The sequence below is a fragment of the Corylus avellana genome, chromosome 11, assembly GCF_965113065.1.
Source record: "Corylus avellana chromosome 11, dhCorAvel1.hap1.2, whole genome shotgun sequence".
NCBI classification, from domain to species: domain Eukaryota; kingdom Viridiplantae; phylum Streptophyta; class Magnoliopsida; order Fagales; family Betulaceae; genus Corylus; species Corylus avellana.
The window spans coordinates 11,290,912-11,311,025 of NC_142500.1; the positions used below are offsets into that span (position 1 = coordinate 11,290,912).

Sequence of the window (20,114 nt, forward strand, 5' to 3'; positions counted from 1 at the left end):
TGCCATTTTCTTCTAAAAGCCCCACTTCCGTCAGTCAACCACGTTAAATTGGACGAAATATTCTCTTTTAGATGTTAAATCTCCTTAAAAGGACAAAAATACCCCAAAATTAAAAATTAAAACAAAAAATATAAATATATAAATTATTATTATTATTTTTTTAAAAAAAATAAATAGAGGGTGGCTACTAGTTGGGGGAGGGGGTGGCCAATGAGCCAGCCCTAGAGGTGGCCAGGGGTGGCTTGCGTGTCACCCTTGAGGTGGGGGGGCAATTGAGCCACCCCTAGATCTGGCTGGGGGTGCCCGACGACCACCCCTAGGCCATGGGGGAGGCCACACACCACCCCCATGGGCCGGGGGTGGCTTGCTGGCCACCCCTTCCCCCATTGCGGCAGCCACCCCTCAAATTTTATTTTTATTATTATTATTTTTTTTTTCAAAAAATAACTTTTATATTTTTAACTTATTTATTTTTAATTAAGAATAATATATATCTTCATTTTATTGATCATCACGTAATACACTATTGGAATCCATTAAGTATTTTGACAGAATTTGATTATAGAGACTAAATTGTTATTTTGGCATATCCCAATAATCTTTGAATTATTATTATTATTATTTTTTGATATTACACAGATGGATTTTTAATTTAGGACAATGACATGGACTGATTTTTCATTTATATATTTTTTTAATTTAAGTATTTTTTATATTTAATTTTTGTATATAAAGTTGGGGTATTTGAGTCATTTCAAGTTTTTTAACGTGATTATCTAACGGAAAGGGGGTTTTTGGAAGAAAATGGTAGTCTGATAGGGTCGGGTAGTAGCATTGTCAGTTCATGCGGGCAAAGTGACAATGCGTTGTAGTTAATAAGGGGAAAATGTAATTATCCCTAATTTTTAAAAAGAAGCTCAAGGTCAATAATGGATGATAATGCTTATATACCGTATGATTATAGAGATATCAGATCATGTAATTTCACATTCCGCATTATATTTACTTTGGTTATTCAACGGACAATCTCCTCGGTAGTTACTAGTTAACTGTACTAAGGAATCACCACTAACCCTACCAAGATGGATCGTATTATTTGATCTAATTTTTGGGGGTGTTACATTTACTATTTTTTACTTGTTTCCTTTGTTATTCTTTTATATATATATTTTTTGGTTTTTGTCTCAATGGGCCAATACTGCCTTTATTTTGGGTGGAAGCTTTTTTTGTTTTTGTTTTTGTTTTTATTTTTGTTTTTGTTTTGTTTTGTTTTGTTTTGTTTTTGGGCTGTTGTTTGCTTGTTTTGTTTGTTATGGTGTGGCTGCTCGTTGGTGACCTAGATTTAGCCTTTTGCGGTGCCGGTTCTGTTTTGCTAGCAAAGATTTTGATAGGCTTGTCCTTTTTGAAACCCTTTGTTTTGCTTTTGATAGTAGCCCTTCGTAGGTGCCTTGATTCCTATTATGGACCGGGTCATTTATTTGACCAATTTTCACTACTTACCATGTTACTTTGTTTCACTTTGCCTTATAGCACTGTTTTCTGATTGGTTTTGGACTGTTATTTGGATTGCCCACCATTTTTCCTTTTTTTTTTTTAATCCCGTTGTAATTCTTATTCCCCCCCCTCCCCTTATTTGATTAGAAAATAAAAAATAAAAAACAAGCCTCCCACAAAACTGGCGGGAATCTCATTTTCCCTCCAATCTCTCCGTCTGTCTGACTCTCCAACTCGGAGCCATGAGCAAAAACGGCAATCCCCGGAAACGCCCAGCGCCGCCGCAGAAAACCTCGCCGGCACAAGCCCCCAAGCACCAGGCGGCGTCTCAAGAAGACGAGTTCGTGGATGAGGACGTCTTCCTGGACGAAACCCTCATCCTGGAGGAGGAGATCCTCCGTGACATCGAGGATCGCCAGGCCCTCGCGTGCCGCCTTGCCAAGTGGGTTCGCCCTCCCCTCTCCGACGACTACGTGTCGCAGTCTCGGAGCATCCGTGAGTGGCTCAGCGCCTACTTTACTCCCTGGATTTTGCTATGCTAGGGTTTTTCTAATTCTTTTGATTCTGGGCCTCTTTTTTTTTTGTTTCTCTCTTAGTTTTCCAGCAATTGGAGATTGATTATGTGATCGGGGAGAGTCACAAAGAATTGTTGCCCAATTCTTCTGGACCTGCCGCCATTATCCGCATTTTCGGGGTTACTAGGGAAGGTTAGCTCATACTATTTCTTTTCATTTTGGTTGCACTAGATTTTTGAACTGAACTTTGGTGAATTTATTTGGTAACGGAAGAATAGATTAGCTCAAAGAGGCAAATTACTGGTTATTTAGTCGCTGCATTCCCAAGTCTGTTCACGACTGTAGATACCCACAAATTCAAGTAATTTCTCATGATTTTACTGTATATAATCAAGTCAAATTGGAAGGAAAGAGTACATAAAGAACTGACTTTTTTGGATCTTCCCTGAATAATCATACCTGAATTTAAAGTCAAACCATTTAGGTGCCAAATCTGTATCGGTAAAGTAGTTTAAGTTAATAATTGCCAAATTTTAGGTAGTTATAACAAGTATTGGTATGCACCGATAGATTTCCCTCACAGAGAAGAAGCGTAATTTCTTGAATTTTGGTAATATTTTTGATACTCATAGTCGCTCCAAGTTCATTATTTTATATCAATACCTTCTATGAGTAGTATTGTAATTTTCATCTTAAACAAGCATACAGTTATCCATGTTTCTATAGATGGTGTCAGGTGCTTTGTGTTAGAACAAGTGTTGTTAAAGAAGCATAATCTCGGGTATCTTCTTTTAAACCTTTTTTCCTGATTGTAATAAATGTTTGCTTTTTGGCTATCTGCTAGGACATAGTGTTTGCTGCAATGTTCATGGGTTTGAGCCATATTTTTACATAAGCTGCCCTCCGGGAATGGGCCCTGATGATATCTCCCATTTCCATCAAATTCTTGAGGTATTCTCTTTTGTCACTTACCAGGTCAAATATATATGTATAGTTGTTGTAAATCCACTTATTGAAAAAGAAAAAAGCCTTAATCCATTATACTTTGTTGTTTGGCAATTGTTCAGGCAAGGATGAGAGAGGTGAATCGGAATGGTAAGGTACCCAAATATGTCCGTCGTATTGAATTGGTGCAGAAAAGGAGTGTCATGTATTACCAGCAGCAGACTTCTCATCCGTTTCTCAAAATTGTAGTTGCATTGCCGACAATGGTAACCAGCTGCAGAGGTAAAATGTTCGGATTTTTAAATATAAAATTCATGCACAGACATGAAATTTCCAAAGCATTTTTGTGTGAATGACCTATTTTCAGGAAAAAAATGTGTTTATAGGATAATTACAAAATCTATCTTTGAGAATTATTTTTTCATCCATTTTGATTTTATAATCATGTTTTTTCTTTCTCAATCTGCTATTGATATGGGTTTCACTCAAAGTTAATATTTCCTTTTTAAATTTCTGGTAAGCAACAGGTTTTTGTTTTTGTTTTTAAATACGTGCTTACTTTTATTTTTTGTATAATGGGGCTTATTTCTAGTAGCAATTATTCATATGTTATTTTATTTCTTGTTAATATGCTAAAATCGGCAGGAATTCTTGATAGAGGCATTCAAATGGATGGTTTTGGTGTGAAGAGCTTCATGACATATGAAAGCAATGTTCTCTTTGCTCTTCGTTTTATGATTGACCGCAAAATTGTTGGTGGCAATTGGATTGAAGTACTGGCTGGAAAATATAGGAAGACCTCAAAGAATTTGTCGTACTGCCAATTAGAATTTGATTGCCTGTATCCTCATGTGTGATAGTTGAGAGTTCATTGTATCTCTTTGGAGATGAATCCTTAAAAGTCTTCTTTGAACAACCTTTCTTAACAACTTCTCTTAGGTATTCAGAACTGATTAGCCATGCCCCAGAAGGAGAATTCTCAAAGATGGCTCCATTTCGCATATTGAGTTTTGACATTGAGTGTGCTGGTCGTAAAGGTCATTTTCCGGAGCCTACCCATGATCCTGTTATCCAGGTTCTTTCATTTCATCAATCTGATTTATTTGAATACCAAGTTTACTTGCTTTATAGCATCATTTTGTTTTACATTTTTTTGAAGTGAAATTGGCCATTTCTTTCTAGGTGGCAAATCTAGTTACTTTGCAGGGAGAGGACCAGCCATTTATTCGCAACGTGATGACCCTTAAGTCATGCTCTCCGATAGTTGGTGTCGATGTGATGTCTTTTGATACAGAAAGAGACGTCTTGCTAGCGTGGAGGGTATCATTTTTATCTTTGCACAGTCCCTCTTTTACTGTACTAAATTTGTTAAGAGTTAGGTTTTGTAACAAAAAGCTCGTTTGGCCTTAAAGTGATGTTATGCAATTATTGTTTTTGTTTGATTGAACTCACTTAAGTGCGTTTCTCAACTTTACCTTTTCCAAGCATGCTTCTAGAAGAAATGCCTATTTTATCTTCCCTTTGTTATGGATGATTAATCTCTTAGTATTGTCCGTCCCGATCAAAAAATAGTGTTGCCACTTTAAAGTATTTCTTGGGCATTAATTTTAATCAATGTAGAATAGACACTCCTTGGACACAACAAGAAACAATCAGTGGTTGCCAGATCCAGTGTAGAAGTAGAATTTAGAGCCATGGCTGTGTGGAATATTATGGTTGGAGATACTCTTGAAAGAGCTTGGGTTTTATACCAAGGATCCTATGAACTTGTATTGTGACAATAAAGTTACAATTAATATTGCCCACAATTCAGTCTAACATGATGGAACCAAGCATGTTGAAATTGATCGACACTCCGAGCAGGTATTATTTGCACATTATATCTGTAGACAGAAGAACAACTTGCGGATATCTTGACAAAAGGAGTGTCTAGTGGTGTTCTTCATGCAGTCTTATGCAAGCTGGGAATGTGAGACATTTATGCCTCAGCTTGATGGCGAGTGTTGATGATGGAAGTTACCGAGATACTATGATTTGATTCTCCTTGATTTATTCCTACTATTATTCTGATTTGATCTGATTGTAAGATTTCATTATTTCTTTCCATAATAGTTTGTAGGTCTGTTCAATTTATACCTATGTACCTGTATGAGTGAATCATCATTGAATAAGAGAATTTCGTCTCTCCTATCCTTTCGGTCTTTCTTTTCTACTAATAATAGAATTAAGAAGAAAGGAGGTCAAGGGTTTAGAAGTGTATGACAAGAGGATTAAACGTAAACCTTACTTCATACTTCTTATATAGCACACACATACATACTTACATGTATGTATGTATGTATGTATGTATGTATGTATTGATAGTCAAGTATATTATTTCCCCATAAATCTATATATAGGGAAATACCAAAAAGTCTTGTATACCCTCATAAATATAACTTGTTAAAATGGTAGTCTTCCCTGCCTGCTTACAAAATAAAAAACCACTATAGATAAGAGATTTTCTATTCCATAATATATTGATAGATTGATTTTTCCATGGAGACCTAATGACAAAATCACATGGTAACACGTTTTTCCTTGGATACCTAATGACTAGTATACTCCATGTTTTTTAATTTTTTCCTGGCAAAAGGGCTCCATGTTTGAATCGCATATTCTGATGCTAGCGTGTGTACATTCTTTGTATGCAGAGCTCTTTCTATGATAGTGGATAAAAGACATGATTATCCTTTCTTCATTTTATTTGGGTGTTTTCTGAAACTTTGTTCATAAAAACATAGCATAATCTCAAGAAGCATTTGAATTTAATATAGGGTCCTTTTGTGCATGTTTATAGTCTAATGAGTAGGTTCTCTTGCAGAATTTTATCCGTGAAGTGGACCCTGATATCATAATTGGATATAACATATGCAAATTTGATTTGCCATATCTAATTGAGGTAATTGAAATATTGACTTTCTCATTGTCAATGCAGATTGTCATAGTAAATTTTGTCTATTTTGTTTTATTAGTCCAACCTTTATATCTTTCATTATGAGTATGTATTTTTTAAATGCTGAGGTTTCATGTATGTGGCCATATCTACATTATGGCTAATTTCTCTTCCTGTTTTTGTGGCTTACAGAGGGCTGAGACCTTGGGAATTGCTGAATTTCCAATACTGGGCCGCATCAGGAATAGCAGAGTTCGGGTCAAGGATACAACTTTTTCTTCAAGGTAAACATATTACGATTGTTTTTATTGTTATTGTGTAGAAGAAAATAAGAAAATATTGTTATTGTTAATATAATAAAGATTGCTATGCTTTGCTAAACTTTTTGCTATACTTGCTATATCGCCTTTCTCTGGTGATTTCAAATTTATCCCCATATGAATCTAATTATTTCAAAGTAAGAAATTCTTTTTGGCATTGCATTCAGTCTGTTAAATCTCTCATTAACCTCTGGGAACATTTTACTGATACTTGTTGGTTTTATAGACAGATGGGAACAAGGGAAAGTAAAGAAGTAACAGTAGAAGGGAGAGTTCAATTTGATTTGCTCCAGGTTTTGTCCATAGTGTGTTCTTGCTTAAGATGGTGTACTTGGTCTATGAGAATCTAGAATAATGACAAATAAGTTATTGTTGTTTACTGCAGGTTATGCAACGAGATTATAAGTTAAGTTCTTATTCCTTGAATTCTGTCTCAGCACACTTCCTCTCTGAGCAGGTAAGGTTTATTTTTTCGTTTTGACTTGATATCAAGTATCTGCTTTATTATTCTTTGTATTAATTTTCAATATAAATATCCACGGAGATTTTGATGGATTTTAGTAAAATTATAGATGGGAAGAGCACCATGCATTTTCTTGCAGTTGGAGATAACTTTACATGGTCTAGTTCAGTTCTAGGTGTGACCATTAAAAATGTTGTACGAGATGATTTTATGAACTTGAGTGCTTTCTTAGAACGGCATCTGTCTTGCATGGTCTGTGCCTTAATATGTTTTATTCTATTCTCAATGCATGAATTGTTGTATTTAGTCAAGCTAATTATTGTATTTAGTCAAGCTAATTGCCTAACTGCAGAGGATAGGACACATAAATGTATTTCTCTTTGATGTATAGTTTATGTTTTATTATTTGAAGGTCAAATCTTGCTGATGAAACTTCTTCTGTTTAATTTCATGATTTTTTTTTGGTTCAACAATTTGAATTAAGTCTCAACCACCATTCATTCCCTTGGATGGTTTTACCGTCATGCTATGTAGGCTTGCCTTCATTTAATGGTGAACTGTAGTAGAGGGGTTTTTTATTTATATTTTCTCCTCAAAAGCATTATTTTTCATTCATCATTCATGTTCTAATCTCACTCTCTTTGTTCTTGATTGATGGACTCTGAGCCAGTGAGTTTTATGGCTCCATAATTCTAATTTCTGAATGTTAACAAAGCTTGTTGTAATGCAGAAGCATTTTCTTTTGCCAAAGGCAATGTTTGGTTAGGTTCACTTTTTATTTTATTTTATTAAATAGATAATATTTTGTAGTCTTTGTGTTTCTGTTACCATGTGTATGAGCTTGATATACATTTTTGGCTACTTAAGCTTTTGGGACTGATGGTTTACTATGATGGTACTAGAGCAGGTTGATTGGATGTTAATTGGAATATCTTTGTTTTTGTCTTATTAGTGACCTCTATCATGACTTCATCAATCAATTATGGTTATCTACTCCTTATCCTCTTTCTGTACTCAATAAGAGATTATGTAACTTCTAATTAAACATGGTAATTTTACCTGTGCAAATTTTGCTTATAGTTCCTTTAATATAGGGAGAGCCTAAGCACCAGGCTGGTTGGGTCTAGCGATCCTGGGAACTCTGGTCATATTGACTTGCTCTAATCAACTTTTTTGCAACTTTTGTCTTATTCATTTGCTCATGTTAAACTTTCTTGTCTGGTTTTTGACAGATTGCTTGTTGCTTGTTGTTCTTATGTATGAAATTGTACCATTGAAAGCATGAATCTATAATGTTCATCTTTGCCTTTTGTTGCTGCTTGTTGTGCTTATAATTAAGATTGTGGCACTGAAAGCATGGATTGATATGGCAAGCAACTTATCAATTTATCTTGCTTGCTATGTGTGTGTATGTGCACATGTGTGCTTGTTTGTGTTTTCTTTCTGTCCTAACCAGTTTCTTGTTTCAGTCATTAGAATCAGCAGATTATCTAATTCCTCTTTCACCACTTTTGTCTCCTCTTACTTGATTTCTTCCTTCTCTGGAAATAACATTAATGTCAAGTGTTACTATTGTTCACGCCATTTCCCTCATGCAGAAAGAGGATGTACACCATTCAATAATATCTGATCTTCAGAATGGGAATGCCGAAACAAGGAGGCGGCTTGCTGTATATTGTCTGAAGGTGCATATTTTAGTTTTTCTATATCTTGATTTCTCTCCTTATTTTGCTATTGAATTCCCTTGAAGCGTTTAATAATGTCTTATTGCCATGAATCCTTGTGGCAAACAAATTCCTGTATAGTGTTTAGCATTACCCACTTTCAAGGGTCAGAGAATGAAGTCGTGCTTCTACAATTAGATCTAAGCTATCTATAGTTAGTGAAGAGTAAATTTTGGTGGCATTCCTTGTCCTTCCCCACCACACCCCACCCCCCCCCCCCCCCCCCCCCCCAAAAAAAAAAAAAAGAAAAAAGAAAAAAGAAGGCAATGGCATTTATTTGCTTTAGAGGTCTACTCTTAAACATCCTTACTTTTGTTTCTATGAGTTAATAGTTATTTTTAAGATAAATAGCATTTCTATACTCTGACAGACTTTGACATTACATTTTTCAGTATGGCTCTTCTCAACCTCTTAGACACAATGTAGTTCCTATATCAGGAATTGTTTTGAAGATGAATTTGTTTACAGAATTAATCGAGGATGCGTCCCTTCGCTCTTTTGATTGTAGGATGCTTATCTCCCACAGCGGCTTTTAGACAAACTGATGTTCATCTACAATTACGTGGAGATGGCTCGAGTAACAGGTGTTCCTATCTCTTTTCTTCTTTCTAGAGGGCAAAGCATCAAGGTTAGTATAATAAACTCTTTAGCTAATGAGTTTCCAGTAAATGCACGGAATGCTAAAAGTTGTTTAGTTTTAGAATATTGACCCATTCTTTTGCAGGTACTTTCTCAACTTCTTAGGAAGGCAAGACAAAGGGACCTTGTTATTCCAAATGTCAAACAGGCGGGATCTGAACAAGGAACATATGAAGGTGCTACTGTAAGTTTGCATTCTAATTTCCTTTATGTTGTAGTTGTTTTATGTACTGTAATTATTAGTAGCTGTTTATGACATCAACACGTTTGGGATATTAGTTCACCATGCTTGCATTATTAAACAACAATTATGTAGTGATTTATGTGAGTTATCTTTTTTGAACTTGATTGATAATGTTCGGAATGTAGAATGGGATATACTATAAGGGGACTATAGACTAGTAATTAGGTTGGGAGATGGATTTATTTTCTTCTTTAGTTTGCACACTTTTCCCACTAAGGATGAATCTTCCAATCTAGGAGGAATTTCCATGTATGCTTCTTCTAAATCTCCATGAAAAAAATGCATTTTTTACGTCAAATTGATGTAGAGGCCAATCCAAGTTCGTAGCTATAGAAATTAGAACTCTAATTGAGTTCATCTTTGCCGCTGGAGCAAATGTTTCCTCATAATTAATCCCATAGGTTTGTGTATTGCAACAAGTCTTGCCTTGTATTGTTTCGTAGCACCATCGGCCTTATGCTTGACAGTGAACACCTACGTGCATCCAACATCCTTCCCATTAGGTAATTAACAAAATCCTAAGTTTTGTTTTTGTGAAGAGCTTCCACTTCTTCTTGCATCGATATCCTCCACTTTGCATCACAAAGTACCTCTTGTAGAAGATTAGAAAAAAAAAAAAAAAAAGTACCTCTTGTAGATTTCTAGGGATAGACACAGATGACAATTTGGACACCAAGGAACGATTTGATGGTGAAAGATGTTGATAGGATCAAAATCAGAAAAGGGATGGTGTGTGCATGACCTGACTCCTCTGCGTTGTGCAATGGGTAGACTCATATTATTGACAACAGGTATTACAGAATCGGCCACCACACATATTGGTGACAATGTCTCAATCCTCCAATGACCACATGAAAGGCCAGCAACCACCAATGGGGAACTGACCACCGCAGCAGCTGTAATCACAGATCTGCCACCTACAACCGTGAGTTATGCCAAGTCTGCCATGCACGAGAATGACAACAATTGTATCTCAACCTCCATCAAGTCAAGTAACTCTGCCTTTGCACAACGAACATACTACTTACATAGGTTCTATGGTAGAGGAGAAGAAAGAAGAGGAAAGAAAGGAAGAAGAAAATAAAAATCAAAGAGAGAAAGAGAAAGAGCCTAGGACGTGAGCTCTAATACCATGAAAATATTAGGATTTTAGAGAAGGTTTTATAGAGAAAGAGAAAAGTGTTGGAAAAGAAAATTGGTGTTCAGAAGATCTCTACTCTGTCTCTATTGCACTATATATATATATGAAGGAAATAATTGGTAAACCCTCACAGGGTATACTTTACAATCATGCCATCGAACACAAGAGAGTAGTTTGATTTGTTGTATTAAAAATGGTTTTATTGGCCTCATTTGTTTTCTGCATTGTGATAATGATCAACTGCAGTCACGAACGTTAGGCTCCCTTCAAGAAGAACCCTTTTTTTCTAAAAAAAAGGAAAAAAAAAAAAAAAATTAAGAATTTTATACTTTTGAATGTGATTTTTTCAACTAGTGAAAACATTCTCTTTACTTCTATTAGATGCTTTCTCCCTTCCTCATACTATTGACCTATGACTACATGGACGACAATTTCTATTAGAATTATCTTTGCTTATGTTATTGCTTTCTTGATGGAGCTATATACAAAATGATATGGATCTGTAGAATCAGGTGACATGCATAAGTGGATGCATAAAATATTAGGAGCTATAACATCTTCAGGAACTATGGAAAATATGAATGAGTGGCATTGGGAATAGAAAGTACGTAACTCTATTGGAAATAAGTGATACTAGGGGTACCACCTCTACAATTTCTGAGGAATGATCTTATGTGAGAAGAAGAATGTTGATGAGGTATCAAATGATTGGGATTATGGCCCTTGCATGATTGTAATTAGAAGTTCTTGAACCGTGATTTGATTTTATGTACATTTAAATCCATTTGTATAAACATTCTTTCAAGTTAAAGAGCCACTTGATGGGTTTGGTCTGATCATGCATTTTATATTTATATTTATATATATCAAAAAAAATATTTATGCCTCACAAGAAGCAGTCTGCAATTTTCTTCTTGTACATTGATTCCATGCTATTTTTTATTTTTTAATTTTGATAAGAGATCTTAATTTTCATGGTATATTGATAAATATAACCTTGTGAAACTTTTTTTTGTTTTTTTTGATAAGTAATGTTGTATATATCAAAAAGTGTAGAGGGGTGCAACCCTAGTACATTGGAAGTATACAAGAGAAACGCCTAAATAGTAGAAGAAAAAAGAACAAGCTTGTCAGCGTTGTCTTCAACGCAACGTTACCGGAAGTTCCTCCCGAAAGCCACTTAGGCACCCTGGCTAGTGGCTCTACCGAAGGGAAAAAAAAAAATCCTTTGTCGGACTCACCGTTGATTGCAGCACCTCAGTGAAACTCCTCTTCTTTTTCATGGCAACGTTCTTTGGAGCCCGTAAAAAAGGTTGAAAGAACTTGATAGCAATCTGAAGCTCTGATTCGAATTTAATCCAACCTTTCTGACTCCTCCCTTTTGGCACCAGAACAGACCCAGTGCCTCTCTCTCCCATCATACTCTTCAATCACCAAAACACCTCCATGCCTGTTAAAGCACTTCTGAGCTAACATATGAGGGTAGCCTGGTGTAGACTGATCCCGGAAAACCCTTGAATCATTTGCTGCCACCAACTCATCAAAGATGTGTAAAAGCCAGGCTGATTCTCTGCTTCCCAACCGCACAGACCTCATCAATCCTCTGCTTCTCTCCTGAATTTTCAAACCAATAGCTACATCCTTCATCAGCATCTCAAAATCCTTGGATTCCACAGACCAACTTCTTGATAGACCCATCTCTCCACCACCGGCAGACTGCCTGAGACTAGTCACTAAAGAAAAAGAACCAAAACACTCCTCATGTGCCACCTCTGTGAGAGAGGAAATAGGAGAGAGAAGAGAGGTTTTTTCTGGATACTAGCTTGTGAAATGTTAGAGGTTGGATATATACTAGGGCTTCAATGTGCTTGCTAATTTCGACTTTTAGTTTGCAGAAGATGGTTTAAATGTATAGGGAGAAGTTCTTTTCCCCATTCATTTCTCTTCCTTCCCTATCAAATGTCAATATTTGGCTACCCAAAGGGAATAGACTTAGCAACAAAGCTCAGTGGCTAGTTCGAAATTAAATGCCAATATCCACAGTAATATGAATATCATCCTACTTTGGGATCCAAAATTTGCATAAAATTTGTTTATGGTTAGAGTTTTCATTGTGCTCTTCTAATTGTGCCTCCTCCCTCTCTCCCCTTCCTATCATTTGCAGTTGATATGTCTTGTTTGTACTTTTTATTGAAAATCAATGGGTATCAAGCATTAACATGCATTCGTATTTTGGATGTGCAAATGCAGGTTTTGGAGGCAAAGGCAGGATTTTATGAAAAGCCAATTGCAACATTGGATTTTGCATCCTTGTATCCATCTATTATGATGGCATATAATTTATGCTACTGCACTCTGGTGATTCTTCGGGCCATCATCTCTATTTGCCACCATTTCCTTTTTGTTTGGAAACTATCCTATAATTCAACATAAAATCAGTTTTAATATTGAAGCTTTTGTGGAGAAATTTTTTTTTATCTTAATGGTCTTTGTGAAGGTGACACCTGAGGATGTTCGAAAACTCAACCTGCCCCCAGAATGCATCAACAAAACCCCATCTGGCGAAACATTTGTTAAATCAAATTTGCAGAAGGTTAGTTTTTTAAATGTTATATATATATTGAGTGAATTATAGAATTTAATTAGTTTCTATATACATTACGTGCCCATAATAATCAATAATGAGAATGTTTCATGAGATAATCTTAGGGAATACTTCCTGAAATTCTTGAAGAACTAATAGCAGCTCGTAAGAGAGCAAAAGCAGATTTGAAGGTAATTGCCTTTTAATGTGTATTTTTGCTTCCTGTTTTTATGAAGTTTTCAGTCAAGCTGTCAGCTAACTTTGATACTCGTTGACCTTTTGTGCATGTAAATAATGATGTTTTCTCTATTACCATCCTAGGAAGCAAAAGATCCACTTGAGAAGGCTGTGCTAGATGGTCGACAGCTGGCCTTGAAAGTAAGCTCTGCACTATTAATTTTTTAAAGTTTTAGGTAATTTTGAGTGCCAGCTATTCAAGACTTCAATTACGCTGGTTCCTTATTTTTTTATTGTTTTAATCTCTCTTATGTCTTTCTTTTTTCAGATAAGTGCAAATTCTGTTTACGGGTTTACAGGAGCTACTGTTGGCCAGTTACCATGCTTAGAGATATCTTCAAGTGTTACAAGCTATGGTACTGTTCTGAAATGCAGTTATGATCCATGTTGATAATTGTTCTCTACATGAGTTAAAATGTACTTCATTCTGAATTCTAATGGTTGCTTGACTTGGCTGCCCATGTAAAGGTCGACAAATGATTGAGCATACCAAAAAACTTGTGGAAGATAAATTTACGATGATTGGGGGCTATGAACACAATGTTGAGGTATGTCATGTAGAATTTTACTTTTCTAAAGGTATATAACGTGCCAAACAATGCTATACATGGTATGGCGGTGTTTGATGTAGCTCAGATCCCTGGTGTCTCTTACGTCTCTAAGTTCAATTTCTTTCTAGATTTTGTAATTCATGAAAGGTTTGTACCATTCTCTGACTTATTGCTATGCACAAGAGCAGAATCCATTCTTGTTATTTTGGTATGTGCTTACCAAAGTTTTATAGTTTCTCCAGTTGATTGACATTGTCAACTTGTGCCAAAACCCTCAAAAAGGGTTTTATGCTGTCTGAGGTGGTTGTTGCGAGGATTCTGTCTTCTTGAGCCTGTTAGTTTTTCGAAGCTTCCATGAGGAGATTTTTTTCGTAGAATTGAAACCTTTCGAGTTCATTCTCAAGCCAGGGGGAAGTTCCTTCATGTTACATATAGTGGAATGTAGGAAAGGCTATCTCCGGTCGATCTTTTTGGGGAGAGATGGAGCTTTTTGGCTCCTCTTGACGGTTGACACTATGGCTTGATTGGAAAATAGTGTGGGCTTTATTCGCAAGTTCAGAGACGCTTAGTGTTCCCTTTTATTTGTGGGCACAATGAATATCCAGCAATTGCCTTTCAACTATTTAATTTTCTTCATTTTGGGATTTGAAGTTTTGCTGTATGAATGCATGGTGGATAGAACTTGCTAGTATGATTTCGTTAATGATTTTATAAGACGTTCATTATTTTCTTTCCATGATTGGCACATTGATTTTCATCTTATTGTTTGATTTGAGCATTTGGTTTTCTTCCATACCTTACTATCCTTAAACAATGATTGTCATAGTAATTATATGGTACCAGGTTATATATGGAGACACAGATTCTGTTATGGTACAATTCGGTGTCGACAACGTGGAAGCAGCCATGAACTTGGGGAGAGAGGCTGCTGAATATATTAGTGGAACTTTCATTAAAGTAAGACTTTATAATTATTTCACTAGATCTTGAATCTTCTTTTATCCTACACTTATATATGCCTTATTTTACTTTTAGTTTTGTGCCAGATAAGATATTCTCGATATATGGATTGAAATAATTATTAACAAGTCCTTCTAAATTTGGAACAACTGAGGTACTTGTGCTGAATAATTTAATTTGAGGAATTAATATTGCTTGTATGGCTCTGTAGATTTTATGGAGGCTAGTCTTGTGGCTAATTATATTGAATTACCAATGGATACATGAATATAGTGAATAGTCTTGAGCAGGTCACTAAACTTAATTAAGTTAAGTTTGGTGATAAAGAGGAATGACAGGTGTTGCATTTTGTTTTGCACTTGAACGAATTTGGCTTTGTCGAGATTACTTGGACCCAATTCTTGATCAGCTTTATCATAGCTTTAATGTTGCTGTTACTTGGATGCGACTTTCAGGAGCATCCATATTGTTATTTTAGTTTAGTTAATCACCATATTATGACTTGAAAGTTGTATCGTCCATCCAAAAAAGAAGTCTTCTCTGAGAGGGGCAGTCTTTACTTATTTTGAATTACTAATCCATAGATGGATATTGGAAACAGTATTGATCAGGTCACCTTGGAAAGGTTAAGTGAAGTTGGACGATATTTGAATAAAGAGGAATGCTAGGTGTTGCATTTTGGTTTGAACCTGAATGAATTTTACTCAAGTTGAGATTACTTGGACCCGATCTTTTGATCAGCTTGATCATAACTTTTAATTGTTGGTTTTGAAAGTCGTATACTCTCCATCCAAAAAGGAATGTTTTCTCTTACATGGGCACAAGTTTTAAAGAAAAGCAATTAATGCATATATGCCTCATATTTTGGTTATGAACTTCCAGAATTGCCCTCTTCAAAAATAAAGAAACAAATTTCATTGAAAACAAGGCCTATGTGGGAATATTAGAAAAAAACATATTTTTTTGACTTCTTTGGGAGAAAACTGCAAAGCAAGACACTTATTGTTGGACAAAGGTAGTAAATAGCGTTTTGTGGTTCCAATTTCTTTGTATGATTATTTTTGTAACGAATCTTTTTTGTTTTTTGTTTGGTATTTGCGTTTGTGAAGCCAATCAAACTCGAGTTTGAGAAGGTTTATTATCCATATCTTCTGATCAGCAAGAAGAGATATGCTGGTTTGCTATGGACAAATCCAGAAAAGTTTGACAAAATGGACACTAAAGGTATATATAGGAGTTCCTCAACCATTTTTGGCTCTCTATTATTGTCAAGTATGTCAATTTCACCTATTTTTTTGGACAGGTATTGAAACAGTTCGTAGAGACAATTGTTTGTTGGTTAAAAACCTGGTAACTGAGTCCCTGCACAAAATACTTATTGACCGGGACATTCCTGGGGCAATCCAGTATGTCAAGAATACCATTTCAGATCTTCTTATGAACCGCATGGATTTGTCACTTTTGGTTATTACTAAGGTTGGGAAAAAGAATTTGGCTAGTTAGTGTTCTAGATGTTCATTACATACTGTCTTTTGGTTCTTCTTTGGATTATTTTTAAAATGGGAGTTATAGTTCCATTTAATCTGATAACGGTATATTGCTTTGTACCTCTACTAATGTACTTTATTAGCAGGGTCTGACAAAGACAGGAGATGATTACGAAGTAAAGGCAGCTCACGTTGAACTTGCTGAGCGCATGCGCAAGGTCCGTGGTGCCTTATTGACGAATTCATTTACTTTGTAGCTGCTTATTATTTATATTGACTTGACATATATAACATGTTCCACTGGACCATAAATATATTAATTTTGGGTTGTTACAGCGAGATGCTGCTACTGCTCCAAATGTTGGGGATCGGGTACCTTATGTCATCGTTAAAGCTGCAAAAGGTGCCAAGGTATCTTTCTGGTGCTTTTTTTCTTCTTCTTTCGTTGGGAGGAGGGGGGGAATTGTTGTACTTTATCTTGGTTTGTAACAATTAACCAGTAAGTGACAATCAGGCTTATGAGAAGTCAGAGGATCCCATCTATGTCCTAGAGAATAACATACCAATAGACCCCCAATACTACCTTGAAAATCAAATGAGCAAGGTTAGTTCTTATATTGTGCTTTGCATATACTTTACAGTACAGAAAGTCCTGGTTTACTCACATGCGAGTAATTTAATGTAACAGCCACTTCTAAGAATTTTTGAGCCCATTTTGAAGAATGCTAGCAGGGAGCTACTCCATGGAAGTCACACAAGATCTATTTCTATCTCTACTCCCTCAAACAGTGGCATAATGAAATTTGCAAAGAAGCAACTCAGCTGCATTGGCTGCAAAGCTCTAATTAGGTATAATTCTATTCCTTCACTGTTTTCCTCTTATTTTATTTTTCTTAACTTGAAGCTCTTATTTGTGAGTTCAATATACTGACTCTGGATTTTGACGTTGATCTGCTTTTGTTGATAGTTGTACCGAAGATTTTTTCTAGTTATTTCCTGTAGTTCACATGCTAATTGCTGATTGGCAAGCCTACAAGTTGTGTGGGAAAATTATATTAGATACAAAAAGTAATCATCGAAACCTCTTTTAGGTAGAAGCGTTCCATCATTTTGCTAATAATAGAAAATTTCTGCTGCAACTGTTTACTGCATAATTGCATATTGTTTGGATGGATGGCAGGGCTAGGAAATTTATGATTTATGGACATGAACATGATTGTGTGTTAGAATATTTAATTATATTTTATCTGTTATTTGATTTAAAAGTTATGATTAAGTTTATCTTGTGAGTAGATGTACTTGAATTGCAGTGTGCAACTTTCCTTGATAAATAGAGTAATGCTAGACCTACAAATTGGTCTTTGATTCTTTTACAACTAGCTGACACGGCATGTGATTGTGGGGTGTTAAACTTTTTAGTTGCCTACATAGCACCCATCAAATGTTGATACGTGTCAACAAATTGTAAAAGAGTTGTAAGTTTAGCATTTTTCTTATAAATAATAACAATGTGTATGGAGTAATTAAGAAAATATGCTACACTTATTCTTATTTACAGTGTCTTTTTATAGAAAAGTTGTGTTAGTGCATTAGGCTTCCTCTCCTATGTGAGGAGTCTCCTTGTGTGTGCCATACAAAAAATTAAAACAAAAAAAAGTGTGCAAATCATTGCAATTCAAACAATAAGGAAAACAAAAGTTGAACTAGTTGTTAACATGTAAGGCACCATTAAAGCAAAGCAATGCTTGAGTGGGACAATTTAAGATATCAAAAATTTAGTAAAAATTCTAGGGTCAGTTGTCTATGGATTTATAATGTAGACATAGAGGCAATAATCGACCATTGAGAAATTTAGTAAAAATGAACGCTATGGTCAGTTGATATGGATTTATAATGACCAGACACAAAGGCAATAATCGACCATTGAGAAATTAGATTAGCAAATGTGAAATTTGTTGTGGACCATACAAAGAAAGTAAGGCATCGGGTTTGAAGTGATTATACATAAGGGAAACAGATGGCCTTTAATGTCTCAGAAGTACCTGGTATGATTTGTATGGATTTTCTTCTATAAACAGCCTAATTCTATTTTTCTTTTTTTCTGAGCATAAAGAGCCTAATACTATGTTATTGATGTGTTTTGGATCAGTGATAAAGATCGAATTCTCTGCTCACACTGTAAAGGAAGAGAAGCCGAACTTTACTGCAAAACAGTGGCTAATGGTAGGCACTTCAATTTTTTCCTATAATGTTCCAATGTTTAAAATGATTTTTAGTGTATACTGAAATGATCAAGGGACTTACAATTGCAAACAATCAATCATGAGCAATTGCAGTATCTGAGCTAGAGATGCTTTTTGGGAGGCTGTGGACACAGTGTCAAGAGTGCCAAGGCTCTCTACATCAGGATGTGCTCTGCACAAGGTATTACTATATTGTCACTTGTATGGGGTAGTAAGCTCTTAATTTCTTCCCAATTGGGATTTCCTGAAATATTTTGCATGTGAGTTGGCCGTCATTGCAAGAAATGACTCCCAAAATAGGAGTATGCAATTTGTGAAAAAGCATGACACCCCCTTGCGCTTCTTTAGTCTTGCAATTTGGCTTTGCACTGCATGTCTGTGAGCTTCTTTGATTTCTGCATTGTCCATATATTCCACTCATTGCCTACGGTTCTCAGCATGCTTTTTGTGTTTTGAGAATGACTGATGCTACATTTTGTTTGCAGTCGAGATTGTCCAATATTTTATCGAAGAAAGAAGGCACAGAAAGACATGGCTGAAGCCAAGCTGCAATTAGACCGGTGGAGCTTCTAAGATTATTTTCAAGTTTGGTGTTTTTTGCCCATGAGTAACCTAGGTGTGTTTTGCCTGAGAAACTGAAGGGGAGATGGAGGTTCTCTTTAAACATGAAATTAAGAGGACAATTTCTTTTGATAGTATCAACCTCTTGCTTTCTACTGGTATATCAAGCATCAGCTACAAGATTAAGTTTCTTGATTCATATTTTCTTGATGATTCTGCTGGTGAAGGTAGAGACGAAGAAACACGAGCTTTTACTCAACTAGATGAAATGGATCCAATGGACTTTGCAGTTGGGAAGACTGACTAATTTGTAGACTTGCAAAAACTGCAATCTGGCAGTTCTAATTGAATGAATAGCCAAGTTTTGTAACGTAATAGCTTCCTTGCCATTTTGTCTAAGATCAAGAGTTCTATAGTACCATCTTTGTTAAACAAGCCATGATTCGGAAGTAATATGAAATCTTAAGCTCTGTTTGTTTCGGCATAAAATATTTTTCGTCGAAACATATTTTCTTAATGTTTAAAAATTTATGACGAATAAAAATTTATCACCAGGACATGGTCGAGACTTGCTGGAACCTAGCTGAACTGTCGTCGAGACTTCGCTAGGAGTGGGATTCAGTCGGTACTTGCCTGAAACCCAATCGAAATATATATCGTCAGAAAATATTTTTAGCACTATTAATAGCTTTTGTCAAATCATCAAAAAATTTATCTTTAATTAAATAATTTAAAAATAAAAATAAAATAAAATAGAAAAAGCCATCACCATCTTCGCCTCATACTTCCCCCTCATTGTTGTGTTGGCCGTCTTGCCCATCTTCCCCTATGTGTATAGCTTCCATGATCGGCCATATCGATTGGTAAAGCTTGAGGTAGTAATCAACATGCTTGAGACTCTACTGTATTACCTTTTCAACTTAGATGCTTGAATGTTTGAGTACATGAATGAGTCTCACAGCAACATTATTTGAAATTGTAAGGGACGAACGCATGAAACATAGAATGAGTGATATGGATAAAAGTTACTATAAATATTTATTTCATTCAAAAGAGATCCTTGGTATCAAT

At 35.7% G+C, this 20,114-nt stretch overlaps 1 protein-coding gene across 1 annotated transcript; it reads left to right on the forward strand.

Moving 5' to 3' along the window:
- Positions 1 to 1,674: 1,674 nt before the first annotated feature.
- On the forward strand, positions 1,675 to 19,461 carry LOC132165772 (DNA polymerase delta subunit 1). Its single transcript, XM_059576455.2, has 30 exons — positions 1,675 to 1,989; positions 2,091 to 2,201; positions 2,854 to 2,960; positions 3,077 to 3,236; positions 3,600 to 3,795; positions 3,894 to 4,029; positions 4,137 to 4,274; positions 5,818 to 5,895; positions 6,082 to 6,173; positions 6,436 to 6,502; positions 6,595 to 6,666; positions 8,271 to 8,357; positions 8,905 to 9,024; positions 9,121 to 9,219; positions 12,671 to 12,778; positions 12,918 to 13,013; positions 13,130 to 13,195; positions 13,326 to 13,382; positions 13,510 to 13,597; positions 13,710 to 13,789; positions 14,636 to 14,749; positions 15,862 to 15,976; positions 16,056 to 16,228; positions 16,386 to 16,457; positions 16,576 to 16,650; positions 16,754 to 16,843; positions 16,928 to 17,088; positions 18,389 to 18,462; positions 18,576 to 18,663; positions 18,968 to 19,461. The coding sequence occupies exons 1-30, from the start codon at positions 1,737 to 1,739 to the stop codon at positions 19,053 to 19,055; spliced, it is 3,261 nt and encodes a 1,086-aa protein (XP_059432438.2). The 5' UTR covers positions 1,675 to 1,736; the 3' UTR covers positions 19,056 to 19,461.
- The last annotated feature ends 653 nt before the right edge of the window (positions 19,462 to 20,114 follow it).